Below are 14,406 nucleotides of genomic sequence, written 5' to 3'. Positions count from 1 at the left end.
TTTCCCTTCCCTTTTCTGGGGAAATCTTCAGGGGGATACATTTCCTCAGGTTCACCCAAGGGGACAGAAGTGCTTGGAGTGTACATAGGGGTTTGAGTCTTGCAACTGGTCCAAGGTCACGGAGGACAAGCTTCTAAAGGGGACTTCAGATGGTGGAAATACCCCAAACTTTCCTTCCACCGTGCTTCCCTGGCGGTTCAGGCCGTGAAGAGCCCGCCTGCAATGCAGAAGACCCGCGTTCCCTCATTGGGTCAGCAAGATCCCCTGGAGGAGGGCAAGGCAACCCACCCCAGTATTCTTGCCTGGAGAATCCCCTGGACAGAGGAGCCTGGCGGCTAAATCCATGGGGTCGCGAAGAGTCGGACACGACTGAACGATTAACAATTTCCCTCCACGGAGTCACTTCGTCTTGGCAGAGGCGGGAGGGGGAAGAGCACCCGGACACCCGGCGGCCGACCTTGGGGAGCTGGCGATCTCTTCCGGCTGCTAAGTTAAAACTGGGGTGAGGGCTCCCCCATTTCACTACCTACGGGCTTGCTGGTGGGGAGGTTTTGTGACGGAGCGCGGTTCCCCCGGCGGCCGGGCCGAGCCGGAGCGGCGCGGGGCGGGCCAGGGGCGGAGCGGGCGGCACTGACGGCCGCGGCGGAGAGAGGGCGACCGCGCCCACTTCCTCCCGAGCCCGGGGACCCGCGGCCGCGAGCGGCGCCCAGCTCCACCGCCCGGCCGTGGCCAGGAGGCTCCGGCGCGACCTGCGGCCGCCAGCCCCGCGCGCCCTCAGCCGCCCCCGGCATGGACGCCGCGCCGAGGCGGAACCGCCCGGAGGGGCCGGCGGAGCGCCCGCCGCCTGCCCGGGACTCGGAGGAGGAGGAGGAGGAAGCCGGGATGGAACCCGGTCTGGCGGACGAGGAGGAGGTGGACCCCCGGATCCAGGTGGGGTGCGCGGGGGGCGCACGGGGGCTCTGGCCTCCGCGCTCAGCCAGCCTCGGAGCTCCGGGTGCCTGCGCGCAGGGGAGCGGCCCGGGGAGGCCCGGGGCTGCGGGGGAGAGAGGCTCCGAGCGCCGGGTTTCGCCCGGTTCCTGGGGAGGCTGCGGTGCCCGCGCGGACGCGGCCCGACTCCATCGCCGGGACCCCCGGTGGGATCCGGGGGTCGCCCGCAGCTTGCCCTGCGCTTGGGGCGGACGTGCAACAAAGAGGAAAGGGGGCGGGGGCTCCTCGCCGGGTTCGGGGTACCCGATCGGCTTGCCGCGCCGCGGGCTCTGCGCAACCTCCGGACGCCGGGTGCCCGGCCGGTGGCGTAGCGCGCGCCCCCGGGGCGGTGGCCCTGGCCGCCCCCTACACCTGGGGCGGCCGCCTTGCCCGGGGGTCGGAGCCCTCACCTGGCAGAGAGGACCGTCCGGAGCCATGCCCCCCGCCCCCCGATTCATTGTTAGCAAACCGAAGGGTTTATTGTCGCCCCCGGCTCAGCCCTCCGGCTGCCCTCAAATGGTTTAAAACCCAGCTTTTCCTCCTGGTGAGGTCGAGTGTGAACAGAAATCAGGGCCAACTGGTGCGCAAAGCTGACGCGCGAGAAGGCGAGAGGGTTGGCCTGCTTCCTGCGCCTCCATGTCTCCAGGAGATGATTAAAAAGCAATTTCCTAGCCGAGATCTCAAAGTGACAGCTTAACCTCTTCACCTTCTAAGCAAAAAGACACAGCACATCCCTTTTCGAGACCCATTTTTTCTACTCTAACATAAGTCACTTGTAACAAAATGCTGCTTTTCAGCATGCGCTGCGATTTCTGGAGACCTAATTGGTTTTTCAGTGCGCAGATCTATTAAAAAGCTCATTTAACTCAGCTGTTGTGTTTAACTGAATTGTTATGGCAGGTGAGCAAGATAAAAATCAGGTGGAAAAAGCTTCATATTAGGAATTCTGTTAAAATCAGTTCGGGCTACTAAATTTTGTTTTCTTGGTAGGGGAATTCTGTTAACAAGATCCTTTGTTTGCAGAGTAAAATGAGTTAACTTCATGCTGGGCGCTTTTTACAAAATGTTAGCTTGTAAATTTTTAAGGAGGATTAAAGCTAGTTTTAGTTGTTTTGTAAACAGCTATGTAGATTGAATAATTGGCAGTTTGAGAAGAAAATGCTCTCTACAGAAAAATGCTCAACTATGGGTGAGTTAATGCCAGAATTCCACCCTTGGTTTGCATGATTTCATTGAGTTTATACTTTAGGCTTGGCTTTGTTTTCTTTTATCTTTTCTGCAAAATTCCTGCTCTAAAGCAGAAAGCATTATTTTGATTTAGCCTCTAAACCATTTGTAACAGGTGGGTTTACCTGAAGGCACATACCTGCAATAAATAATTGACCTTCTAAGAAAAGACGAATTCCTGGGACCTTAAGTCAGTTTCAAAAAGGCCACTATCAAGAAAAAGGTTTCAGAAATGCTGACATTCATTTGTTCTTCCAGCCAAGGCGCAACTGTTTTCCTTGACAATTAGTACAGACTGGTTTCTCTTCCTACAAACTGGCCAGAGTAATTTTGCAGGGTTTGGGGCTGAGTCACAGTGGAAACCAAAGACATGCATCCCTGAAGTCTTTATTTCTATCCCTTTTCTTCATCAGGGGGAACTGGAGAAGCTCAATCAATCCACGGATGATATCAACAGACGGGAGACTGAACTTGAGGTACAGAAAGCTGGGTTCCAAAGTGAAGGTGGCCTCTGTCCTGCTGACCCCAGGCTGGTTCACTCTGTTTTAATAACTGCAGAGTGGCTGCTGGCGTTCCCTCCTTGAAGTTGAGCAACAGCAAGCTGCCGGACAGAGTAAATTACACTACTGAGGCCAGCTTGTGGGTGGAACACATGTGGATCCAATTTCACATGGTTTTCATCCTGGAAGCTGGGAGGGGCCCAAACCAAGGGCTTCACACACTCTTAAGCCCTAAAGTTAAGGTGGTCTGTTGCAAAGTTAGAAGGACTAAGGGGGGAAATTAGCTGTGCCCTTTAATGGATAAAAATGAATGAGCTCACAAAATCTCTTATTAAATCTTTTACGGTGACTCCTTACATTGCTACTTGGAAATATCATGTGTTTCCTCAAAACCACTTAGATCTTTTTTGACTTCTGGGCCCTAACTATTCCCCCCCAACCCCGCCCCCGCCCTTCCACTCTCCTGCATTTTTTCTTTATTGTCTGCTTGGTTGTAGAATATTAATGACCTTAATGGTAAAGAAAAGCTGTTTAGTCTCGGAAGTGCTTTCCTGCCTGGAAAAATGTGGGGAGCTGAGACCTCGATTTGAAGTTCATGGGCATCTTCCCGCCTGAGTAAAGAGATTAGCGCTCTTCATGGCTCCCACTTAGCTCCTATCCCTTTTCAACAGGGGTCGGTTTTCCCACCACTTCCCAGCAGGTTTGACAACCCCCGCTTGTGTCTGGGAGCTGGGGGAGGGCCCGCGTCAGTAGCAGAAGGAATGGCAGGGAAGGTCAGCAGAAGGGGCGGGCTGCTGCTGGTCCCTCCGGGTGAGGGGGTGGGAGGTCTCAGGAATGTCATCCACCAGCCAGGCAACCCGGCACGTTGAGGCCAGAGGTGGCCCGGAGAGGCACAGCTGGTTGCCGACCTGCTTCTGAAAGCTGTGTTCTGGTTCATCTGTGAGCCCTTTTCTCCCTCAAGTGAAGCACCTTCTCTGTGTGTGGGAAGTTTTTGCACTTATGATGAATCAGGACTGTTGGTTGGGCAGTTGAAATCTCTTAGAGTCTCACGTTTGGAATTAATTCAGCAGCACGACCCCTTTCATTTCTATCAGGATTTGATGTTTCCAAAAAGTTGTTTTTTTTTTTTAATGCTTTCCTTTCTTTGGCTGCTGTGAGTCTTGGTTACAGCACACAGGATCTCTAGTTGTGACGTGCGAACTCTTGGTGGCGGCGTGTGGGGTGTGGTTCTCTGACCAGAGGTGGAACCTGGACCCCTGCATTGGGAGCGCAGAGTCTCAGCCCCTGGACCACCAGGGGAGTCCCCCAAGAGTCCTCCTTCCACCTTGTCACGGCAGCCCAGAGCTATGCTGTTCATGATGGCCGCCTCTTGCCACATGTGGCTATTTGAACTTAAATTAATTACAATTAAGTAAAATTAAAAGTTCACTCCCTCAGTCATAGCAGCCACCTTTCAGGGGCGCAGTAGGCCTGGTATTGGACAGATCAGAGAGAACTCCCCTCATCATAGCCAGTTCTGCTGGGTGGCTTGGTCCTGGTAGGCAGGGTGGGAGGCAGGGACCACCTGTTCTCCAGGGGGGGACGTGGAGGTTCAGTGTCCTCACAGTTCAGCCACACGGCAGAGCCTAGTCATTTTTCAGATCCCCTTCCATTTCTCATGTTCTGCGATCCCAAATACCAGCAGATAAGTTAGAAATAGTTTTTTTTTTTTTTTTTTGCAAAGTACTGATCTATTCAGGGCTTCTCAGGTGGCCCTAGAGGTAAAGAACCCGCCTGCCAGTGCAGGAGATGTGAGAGACGTGGGTTCAGTCCTTGGGTCGGGAAGATGCCCTGGAGGAGGGCATGGCCACCCACTCCAGTGTTCTTGCCTGCAGAATCCCATGGACAGAGGAGCCTGGCGGGCTATGGTCCATGGGGTCACAGAGTCAGACATGACTGAAGCGATGCAGCACGCATGCACGATTTATTCATCCAACACATATTTATAGGGCTACTCCATGCCGGCCCCTGTCCAGGTTGTGTTCCCCTGCTGAGGGCACAGTTGTTCTATCTCAACTCTTTTCAGCCCTGATTTCCGAATCCCCTTTCTGGACACACTTAGGTCTTTGTGCGTCACAGGAAACTCTGACAGGTGTTTCCTGCCTGGCTCTGGAGAGCACTTGGCAGCCACCGGGAGAGGGGGTCAGGGTTGACCCGGCTCACCAGCTGCCCTTTCGTGGCCTTATTATAACCAGGGTGTGTGTGTGTTAGGCGCCCAGTCATGTCCGACTCTCTGCGACCCCGTGGACTGCAGCCCGCCAGGCTCCTCTGTCCATGGAATTTTCCAGGCAAAGGATACTGGAGTGGGTTGCATTTCCTTCTCCAATAACCAGGGTGGACTCAGGCAATTATAGTGCAAACTCTGGATGTCATGAAAACTTCCTTAGCAGCCATGTTAAAAAGTAACAAGAAACAGCTGAAGCTAATTTCCATCCAATTTCCTTTAACCCAGAATTTTTGAGATAGAATAATTTCAGTGTGGAATCAAAACAGGAAAATCACGAATGAGATGTTTTGCATATATTTTTGTATCAAGTCTTGGAAGTATTGTGCATCTTTTATACCTAGAGCACGTCTCGCTTCAGACCAACCAGGTTTAGGAGGGCAGCCCGGGTCTAATCAGTGGGGCTTCAGCCGCTGTGCAGGCTCTCTGGATGCTGCTCACGCTCCCAGAGCCCACCAGGGAGCTGATGGCAGTTTCTGGCACGCTCTGTCCCTGCGGGCAGGCACTGGGCACCCACCTGGTGTCGGGCTTGCAGCCTCTGCCGATCCAAGCAGATAGGGTTGCTCAAGACAGAGGCCGCGCCTCAGGGAGTTGATGTCTCAGTTGAGGCTGCGGCGTGGAGGGGTGGCTAGTAATTACTGACTGCCGTGAGTCCAGCAGAAGAGTGACCTGACGAGGGTCTCCGGAAGACACTGAGCAGAAGGCTGCCGTGCAAGGGAGCCTGTGTGCGGAGCGGCAGATGGAGGGATCGGTGGGGTGCCAGGGGAGGGCGGGCACCGAAGGGCGTGGGCCAGGGAGCAGCCCCTGTAGCACATGGATGGTCCTCCCTGTTTGCACAAGTTTCTGCTAAGCTTGCGCAAAGCCGTGGCTCCCAAGGGAAATGTCGTGTCCAAAGGCTTTCAGTAACTTCAACCTCATTAGGCTCCCGTGAGCCTCTGGTCCCCCAGTGTCCACTGATCAGTACCTAACTTTGTGTTTCTGTTTAAAGACACATTCAGTTCAGTTGCTCAGTCGTGTCCGACTGTTTGGGACCCATGGACTGCAGCACACCCGCAGGCCTCCCTCTCCATCACCCGAGTTTACTCAAACTCATGTCCATTGAGTCGGTGATGCCATCCAACCATCTCGTCCTCTGTTGTCCCCTTCTCCTCCCGCCTTCAATCTTTCCCAGCATCAGGGTCTTTTCAAATGAGTCAGCTGTTCGCATCAGGTGGCCAAAGTATTGGCGTTTCAGCTTCAGCATCAGTCCTTCCAATGAATATTCAGGACTGTTTTCTTTTAGGACGGACTGGTTGGATCTCCTTGCAGTCCAAGGGACTCTCAAGAGTCTCCTCCAACACCACAGTTCAAAAGCATCACTTCTTCGGCGCTCAGCTTTCTTTATAGTCCAACTCTCACATCCATACATGACTATTGGAAAAACCGCAGCCTTGAGTAGACGGACCTTTGTTGGCAAAGTAATGTCTTTGCTTTTTAATATGCCCATGATTTTATTGTAAAGATTTTTTTTTTAATGTGGACCATTTTTAAAGTCATTATTGAATTTGTTAAAATAGCGTTTCTGTTCTCTGTTTTGAGTTTCTGGCCTGTGGGATCTTTGTTCCCCAGCCAGGGATGGAACACCTGGCTTCCACCCTGCATTGGAAGGCAAAGTCTTAACCACTCAACCAGCACGGAAGTCCCTAAAGACACCTTATTTATTGTGCATTTTCGGTTCATTCATGTTGAGCTTGGCCATCAGCACCATGACTCAGCCTGATCAAAGCTCATTCAACACGTGTTTTCTCCATTAGGCTCTTCACAGCTTTCCTGGGCTTAGGACACCAGCCAGCCCTTTAGCCTTAGGCTTGGGGTCCGTTTTAAGCAGGAAAGTCACAAACACAAAGCCCAGTGCAGAAAGTGTGGCACTAAATGGACTGTGTTGAGGATGCATGAGAGCTGGAACGGGGCAGAGGGTGTCTGTCCTTCCTCCCCGGGAACAGGCCCCGCAGGTGACCGAAGTATCTTGCCAGTCTGAGCGGGTCCACAGGTGGTTGTAGACCAGCACAGTATTTTTTGGAATTAGTGAGTAGACAGATTTACAGATATTGATGATTGACTGTGTATATTTCAGAGCCTCGATGGGTAGGTCTTCAGCTGCCCGCGTTTCCTTTCCTCTGCTTTTTGATTACAGTCTGTGGGGCCCAGCACCCCTTGTGGCCTGGAGCGATTCAGGTGAATTGGTGAGCCCAGTGCTCACTGATGGGTGAATGGGTAAAGAAGAGGTGGCCCAGGAGTTAATCCAGGTTTGCGCTGCAAGGGGCACGGGTTTGATCCTTGGTTGGGAACTAAGATCCTGCACGTGGTGCGGCCAAAAAATTTTTGGTACGTATACACATAATGGAGTGTTACTCAGCCGTGCAAAATGAAATTCGCAGCAACATGGATGTACTTGGAGGGCATTACGTAAAAGTGAAAGAAGTCAGACAGAGAAAGACGAAAACTGTATGATATTGCTTATATTTGGAGTCTGAAAAATACATCCAACTGGGGAATATGACAGAAGTGAAGCCGACTCACAGGTATAGAGAACAAGCTAGTGGTTATCAGTACAGAGTACTGGGTGTAAACTAGCCTTAAGGATGTTTGTACAACATGGGGAATATAGCCAATATTTTGTATTAACTAGAAGTAGAAAGTTCAGTTCGGTTCAGTCACTCAGTTGTGTCTGACTCTTTGTGACTCCATAAACTGCAGCATGCCAGGCCTCCCTGTCCATCACCAACTCCCGGAGTTTACTCAAACTCATGTCCATTGAGTCGGTGATGCCATCCAACCATCTGTTGGATGTCTCTGTCGTCCCCTGCTCCTCCTGCCCTCAATCTTTCCCAGCATCAGGGTCTTTTCCAATGAGTCAGCTCTTTGCATCAGGTGGCCAAAGTATTGAGTAGAAAGTAATTTTTCAAAATTATATACAATTTTTTTTAAAGAAAAAAAAAAGAATTGGTGACAGTTTGTGGCATGGTTGCCTCTGGGCGTCGTAGCTGAGGCGTCAGCTGGAATGCACCCCTGAATCCCATTCTGTTGTCTTGGTGATTTAAATGGGAGATGATCAAAGGTGTCTGATGCCAGACTGTTGTCAGGTGACATCTGCCCCTTCCTGCGATGTTGGTTTGCCTCTGACCTTGCCTGGACAGTGTGGTAACCCCTTTGTCCTCTGATTTCTGTTGGGAGAGCCAGCCTTTTCAAGGCTGTTGAAGGGAGTAACCTTTTATCAGAAAGAAAGTGAGGTTGCTCAGTCTTGTCCAACTCTTCCCAACCCCATTGACTGTAACCTACCAGGCTCCTCCGTCCATGGGATTTTCCAGGCAAGAGTGGTGCAGTGGGTTGCCATTGCCTTCTCCAGGGGATCTTCCCGACCCAGGGATTGAACCCAGGTCTCCCACATTGCAAACAGACACTTTACCCTCCGAGCCACCAGGGAATCCCAGCCTTTTATCAGAGAGGCTCTCGAATATAAGCCTGATGTTTCAAGTTAAGAAAGCACACATATTTTCCCACAGGCGCATTGGTTAATCAGCTTTAACCATTAACTCACGGAGTCTTTCTTGAGCACCCACTGTGTGCTTCCCTGAAAGCCTGTCTGAATGGGGCAGGCCTGGGCCGGGAAGGGCACTCCAGCCTGGGGGAACAGGAGCACCGGTGCCCGGAGGGTGGGGCGAACCACGAGGCTGGAGAAAGAGAAGCAGCCCTTCTGCCCCTGGCAGCCTTGCCCGGGCTGCGTGCGGCAGGCAGGGAGATGGGCCGATGCACTTGGACGCGGTGTACCCGGCCCAGCGATCTGTTCTCAGGCTTGAAACAAGAGGCAGCACAGAGAATTTCTAAGTCACTGTCATCACGATTTGTAAAACTCCATGCCCAGTTCCTTGGTTTTTCCACCGTGTGCAGTGTTTCCTTATCCCCTGCCGCTCTGAAGGTGGGCTTGTCTTGGGCTGAACCAGTCCCTGAGGAGCAGGAAGGGCCCTCCAGGCCCAGTTACCACGCACATTTTTCTGACTCCGAACAGCCATCGCTCGCGGACTTTTTCAGCCTGCCCTTCCCAGCGGGGGCAGAGGCGCTTCATTGTAAGCGGCCATGCTCTTTCCCTGGGTGCTGGGGTGGAGGCGGTTTGAAAAAGCATCCGAATTCCGGACATCTGTGTTCCTCAGACTCACAGAAGGCCTGCACCCAGCATCAGCCTTCTCCTTTGCCAAAACCTAGCAAACAATTTCTCTTTAAAAAACTGTCCTGAGCTTGGAAACTTGGGGTGGGGGAGGAGAAGAGGGGGTGAGTTGGGAGCAGCCTGGTGTCTCCTAATGGATTATTAGCATAAGTCAGGGGAAGAGAAATTCTTTTCTCAGAGGACAGTGCTGTAGCACTTTCTCCTGTAAGATGTGTATGTGTTTGTGTGTGGGGTGTGTGTTGGATGTGTGTCTGTGTGGGGGGTGTGTGTTTGTGGCATGACTGTGTGTGTGGGGGGGCATGAGTGAGGTTGGAACCTCTTTGTACCCAGCACTTTCTCCTGTAAGATGTGTGTGTGTGGTGTGTGTCTGGTGTGTGTGTGTGCATGACTGTGTGGTGTGCTGTGTCTGTGTGTTGCAGGGTGAAGCTGACTCTCCCTGTCCCCGAGGTGATCCGGTTGCACTGTGCCATGTCCTGGAGGCGTCCGTGTAGCCCGCCCCGAGGCCCTCCTGTGGCTCCATCCTGCTGGGTCCTCACTGTGCCGGAGGCGTTGGCCGCAGAGTGGGGGCCCCGGGCAGGGTCTTGGGAGCTGGAGGGCGCTCTGATGTAACGGGGGCTTTGGCATCGAGGCCCGGGGGCTCGGGTTTTTGGGAGGGCCAGCCGCCGGCAGGGGAGGGTGGAGAGTGGCCGGTGCAGACGCCCCACAGTCTGGACGGCGCGGCTGGGAGGGGAGCCTGGGGGGGGAAGACCCTTCGGTCACTGGCTGTGTGTGAGGGCTTTTCTGGGCCTCTGGGGAACCCAGCTCTGACCCGAAGTTCGGCCATCCGACCAGTAGGACTCGGGGCTGCCTGCTTGGGTGACAGTCCCCACATTGCTGCTGGAATGTCCGTGACTTTTGACCCAGCAGTCGCACTTGGAAGAATTGATCCTAAGGGGGTGACTGGGCACAGATCCAGGTCCAGCAGGGTTCACCGCAGCCTTGTTTGAAAATGTTGGAAAATGGTGACTCCACCTGACTATCAGTGGGGGGTTGCTGAAATAGATGAATGCCAAGCCCAGGCGCTGGGTGAGAGAATCCAGGCTTCATGTGTTGACCAGCTTGTTATTAACCAAGAAATGCATCTGAATGGGAAAAAGCAGGTTCCAAGAGCATGGGTTCATGATTTAGAATCATGATGCTATTCTAGAAAATACGTTTATGTGCATAAACAGATCTGGAAAGAATTACCTGCCAGCTATTGTATCTGGTGGAGAGATGAGTGAGATGTATTCTCTTTATATTTTTCTATATTTTCTGAGTTATTTGCTTTGATCCCTTATGATTCAGCTGGTAAAGAATCCGCCCGCAGTGCGGGAGACCTGGGTTCGATCCCTGGATTGGGAAGATCCTCTGGAGAAGGGAAAGGCTACCCACTCCAGTATTCTGGCCTGGAGAATTCCATGGGCTGTTTAGTCCATGGGGTTGCAAAGTGTTGGACACGACTGAGTGATTCACTTCACTTCATAGTCAGAGTGGGGAGAGAAAACCCAAAGCCATGGGAAAGGGGCGCGTGGAGGGACATCTTGGCTTCAGGTGGTGTGGCTAGAACTTGAGCTCTGCTGACTTTTGGGGGCACTTGCCCCTTTGGAGCCTGAGTCACCCCGTCCGTGAATTGGAGTCGTGACTCTCCTGGGGGGTCTGGGGGGCCTGGGGGGACTGGAGGAGACACTGTGGGCCGGAGGGCTTTGCTTGCTGCCCAGCCCCAGGTGCAGGCATGGCTTCCTGCAGGTGGGGCTGGCCAGGAGCGCGGGGACCCCCTGGATGTTCAGGATGGATGCGGGGAAGGTTCCAGCGAGATGCTCCGCCCTCCTTCCCCGGGCCTTGCCATGAGGACCCTGTGTCAGAGACAGGCTCCAGGCAAGGGGCCAGAGAGAGGGCTCCTAGGGCCAGGATTACAGCGGGGCGGACTCTGCGGGGTCTGGAGCCACGGACCTTGGGCTCTGGAAATCGGCTGTTTCTCCGCCTGAGCTGCGCTGTGTTAGGCTGTGTCTCCTGGGATTTGCCTGGCACGTAGTGGCTGCTCAGTTGATGTGCGAGCGGATGAATGCTGTCAGAGTGCCCCTTGGTGGCTGTGTGGCCTGGGGCGAGTTACTCAATGTCTCTGAACCTCAGTTTCCTCATCCCACTGATGTCGCGTAGTAAGCCAGCAGTATGATTGCTGCTGTTACTGGGAGAGGGACGGCCAGGGCTATACGTGGCAGGTCCTTGCAGGAGGGACTTGTGTCCATCCTGGCATGTCCTTGACTCCTATCTGCTCTTCAGTAATAATGAGGGCTCATAATAGTAGTAATGGCAATAAAAAGTGCCTCCCGTGTGCCAGACCCTGTTCTAAGCACTTTGTGTAAGATCCCTGAATCCTCAGCAGGACTCTGTGTGATAGAGCCGATCATCCCTGTTCTGCTGATGAAACCGAGGCCTTGAGTGTCTTGCTTTCAAGGAATTGCGCAGCTGTGCTAGTGACGCTGTGGACATTCTTTGTTGTGGGGGGCTGTCTTGTCCGTTTTAGGAGGTTTAGCAGCAGCCTCTCAGTAACTGAGACCCCTTCCTGTGCCCCCCGCTCAGTTGTGACACCCAGGCACATCTCCAGCCTTGAAAGTGTCCTGGGGAAAGGGGACGGGGTTGCCTGGCGGGGGGATCCCCTGCCCTCGAGAAATGCTATCAAGCTGTGGTCCTTGCAGAACCAAGTTAGGATTGCCCGGTCCTGGGCCCACCCAGACCTGCTGACTCAGAATCTCTGGAGGTGAGGCCCCCAGGAGTCTGTTTGAAGCAGCACTAGCCATCTCACGCGTGTCTCTCAGGCTGTATTCTGGTCATTTCTGTACCGGTCTGGCTCTCCTTGCCCTGGACTCAGCCCCTGGAAGGAAGGGCTTGCCCTCCCCATCTTTGCACCCCAGTATCTCCCACAGTGCCTGCTCGTGATGAGTTGGGGAATGAATGGCCGGAGTTGCAGTTAGAGCCTGATGCTCTGTGGACTCACCGTGGCTCCTGCCACACGCAGCGTCCCGCAGAACGGGCGGGGCCCTTTTCCCTCATGTCTGCTTTGAGACTGCATCGCCCCCTGGGCCGTGCCTGGGCAGCCTTGATGCCGGGCACAGAGGCGGCGTTGGTAAACCACAGCCTGTGACCTCTGCCCTCCCCCAAGCCCCTTAGTCCTAAAGGTCAGAGCTCATGGAGGTGTAGGACTCTGCCCTGCTTGGAGATGCTCGGGTTTCAAGAGTGTTTCACACTGGAATAGGATGACGTGTGGATATGGACACATGGCCATAATCTATTCAGTGGGAAAAAAATCTAGTGGGAAAAATGCTTGTATAAGACTATGCGTAGAATTTATGTAAAAGCATATATACATGCAGTGAAAGAACATGGACATAAAAGAGGATAGAAGGTCTAGGAGAGACTCATAGCCTGGTCCACAGACTCTAATCTGCTTGTTCCCAATTAAGGTGAAGTACCCACAGAAATTGAGAGTAAGATTTTAGAAGTTTTTCTTTTTAGCCATTTGACATTGCTGTGACATCCCAGTGGCTTTTCACTTTTCTACTTCATTGTATTCTGCAAAAATGTTGATTCACGTTGGTTGATGGTGGAGTTGGGGGGATGCAATATCATAGTTTCAGAAGCACGTAGCCTCACAAGTTTTTAATGGTTACTGCTAAGAATGCTGGGGGGTTTAATTTTTTCATTTCTCAATGTTTTCTGCATTATTTGCAATGACCATGTTTTATCATTTTTATAGGCAGGGCATGAGGGTGGAGGATGCAGCGCTATTATAAAAAGGTACCTTTATGAATCAAAGAAATGAGTTTCTATGGAAGGAATTTTAGGAACGATGAGGGCTGGTGGGAAAAAAATTTCTAGATTGGTAGTCCCTGCCCTACCTGTAGATAAACCCTGATGTTGGTGGGTTTGCTTGATGAATTATTGTATTGTTAACTTCTCACATGGTAATTCATGGAGGGTTGAAAAGAGCCTTAAAGGCCTTTTAGGATTGTTTGCAGCCAAGATACCCTCATCTATAAAAATACAAAACAGTCACCAAGATAGAACAGTGGGAAACATTCCAAACATTAAGGATGTTTAGGTATTCACACTTACTAGATGGATTTGAGAAGTAGCATCCTTTCTACGTGGATAAAGACTTGCGGGTGCGTATAGCCCTTGGACAGCGCTGATACTGTAGTGTCACTTAGGAAAGTGATATTAGTGCGGGCTGTTGGCTAGAATATAGAAATAGCTGTCAATGTTGAGATGCAGCCTGCTGCCTTAAAACAAATCCGCCGTCTTCCTTTTAAACAGTTATACAGATAGTATGTAAACTTTCCTGGCACCATTGTGGGAACCTGGGCACCTGCTGTTTCAGTACAGTGACCCGACTGTGTCCCCAGCATTATCCAGGTACCTTCCCTCTGACTGCAGGGTGTCTCGGGGTGTTGTCACCTCAAAAGAAGACAGGATCTGAGGACTGGTGGAACTGTCGGCCCCATGGTTGAGAGAATCTTCAGATCCCCCTGTTGGCAGAGAGCTGCGGTCCCTGTGGCCTTTTAATATTGAACTATTGTTTTTCCTTCTGAGCGTTTATTGTAGAGCCTTTTAACATAGCAGTGTATTGTTGTGTGTGTGGTTGGCTGGATGAATTAAACATCTCTTGAACCTCATCCTTTGGCAGGCATCCCAGTATCTTCACCCAGCACTCGGTCTCTGAAAGTTACTTAATCTGCCTATCACCACATAGATGCTTCTAAAGTAGAGGCTGTATCCCTTTTATGCAACACATCTTAACCAAGAGTCTCACGATCGTTTGCAGATTTGCGAAGGTGCTCTTAGAGAGCTCAGAGAACCAGCCTCTTTCATTTCCTTAAAGGAAGGTGGAAAACAATTTTGATCTCTTCTGGCCTGACTTTTTTCCTTTGCTGTGTTTTGCTGGATTATCCGAGAGAGAGTAGCGTTTGTTCTGACAGAAAGGAATTGTCATCAGGAAGACAATCACAGAAGCGTCTGCTGTGTATTCGCACTGCAGCCAAATCCGCTTAATGTAAATGCCTGTCGTGTGGGGTCAGAGTCACCCCGCAATGTGTTGACCGGAGTTCGGGTTTCTTTGTCTACCTGACCCTTTTACTGCTAGCACGCAAAAGGCTTCAGCTTCATTCTGATAAATTTGAAACCAGCAGATTTGACGTTTTCTCCCTGGTTTTTAGCTTTCTTTTTGAAGA

General features: G+C 52.1%; 1 protein-coding gene across 1 annotated transcript in view; it reads left to right on the top strand.

Annotated features, from left to right (window-relative positions):
- Positions 1 to 594: 594 nt before the first annotated feature.
- SH3BP5 (SH3 domain binding protein 5) overlaps positions 595 to 14,406 on the top strand; it is a 71,951-nt gene continuing 58,139 nt past the window's right edge. Inside the window, exons 1-2 of the mRNA XM_020875837.2 lie at positions 595 to 930; positions 2,607 to 2,669. Coding sequence (XP_020731496.1) covers positions 790 to 930; positions 2,607 to 2,669 — 204 coding nt within the window. The 5' untranslated portion in view covers positions 595 to 789. The remainder of the gene's footprint in view (positions 931 to 2,606; positions 2,670 to 14,406) is intronic.

The sequence above is a fragment of the Odocoileus virginianus genome, chromosome 4, assembly GCF_023699985.2.
Source record: "Odocoileus virginianus isolate 20LAN1187 ecotype Illinois chromosome 4, Ovbor_1.2, whole genome shotgun sequence".
Classification (NCBI taxonomy): domain Eukaryota; kingdom Metazoa; phylum Chordata; class Mammalia; order Artiodactyla; family Cervidae; genus Odocoileus; species Odocoileus virginianus.
Note: the sequence above shows the minus strand (reverse complement) of the source record. Positions and strands in the feature narration are given on the sequence as shown.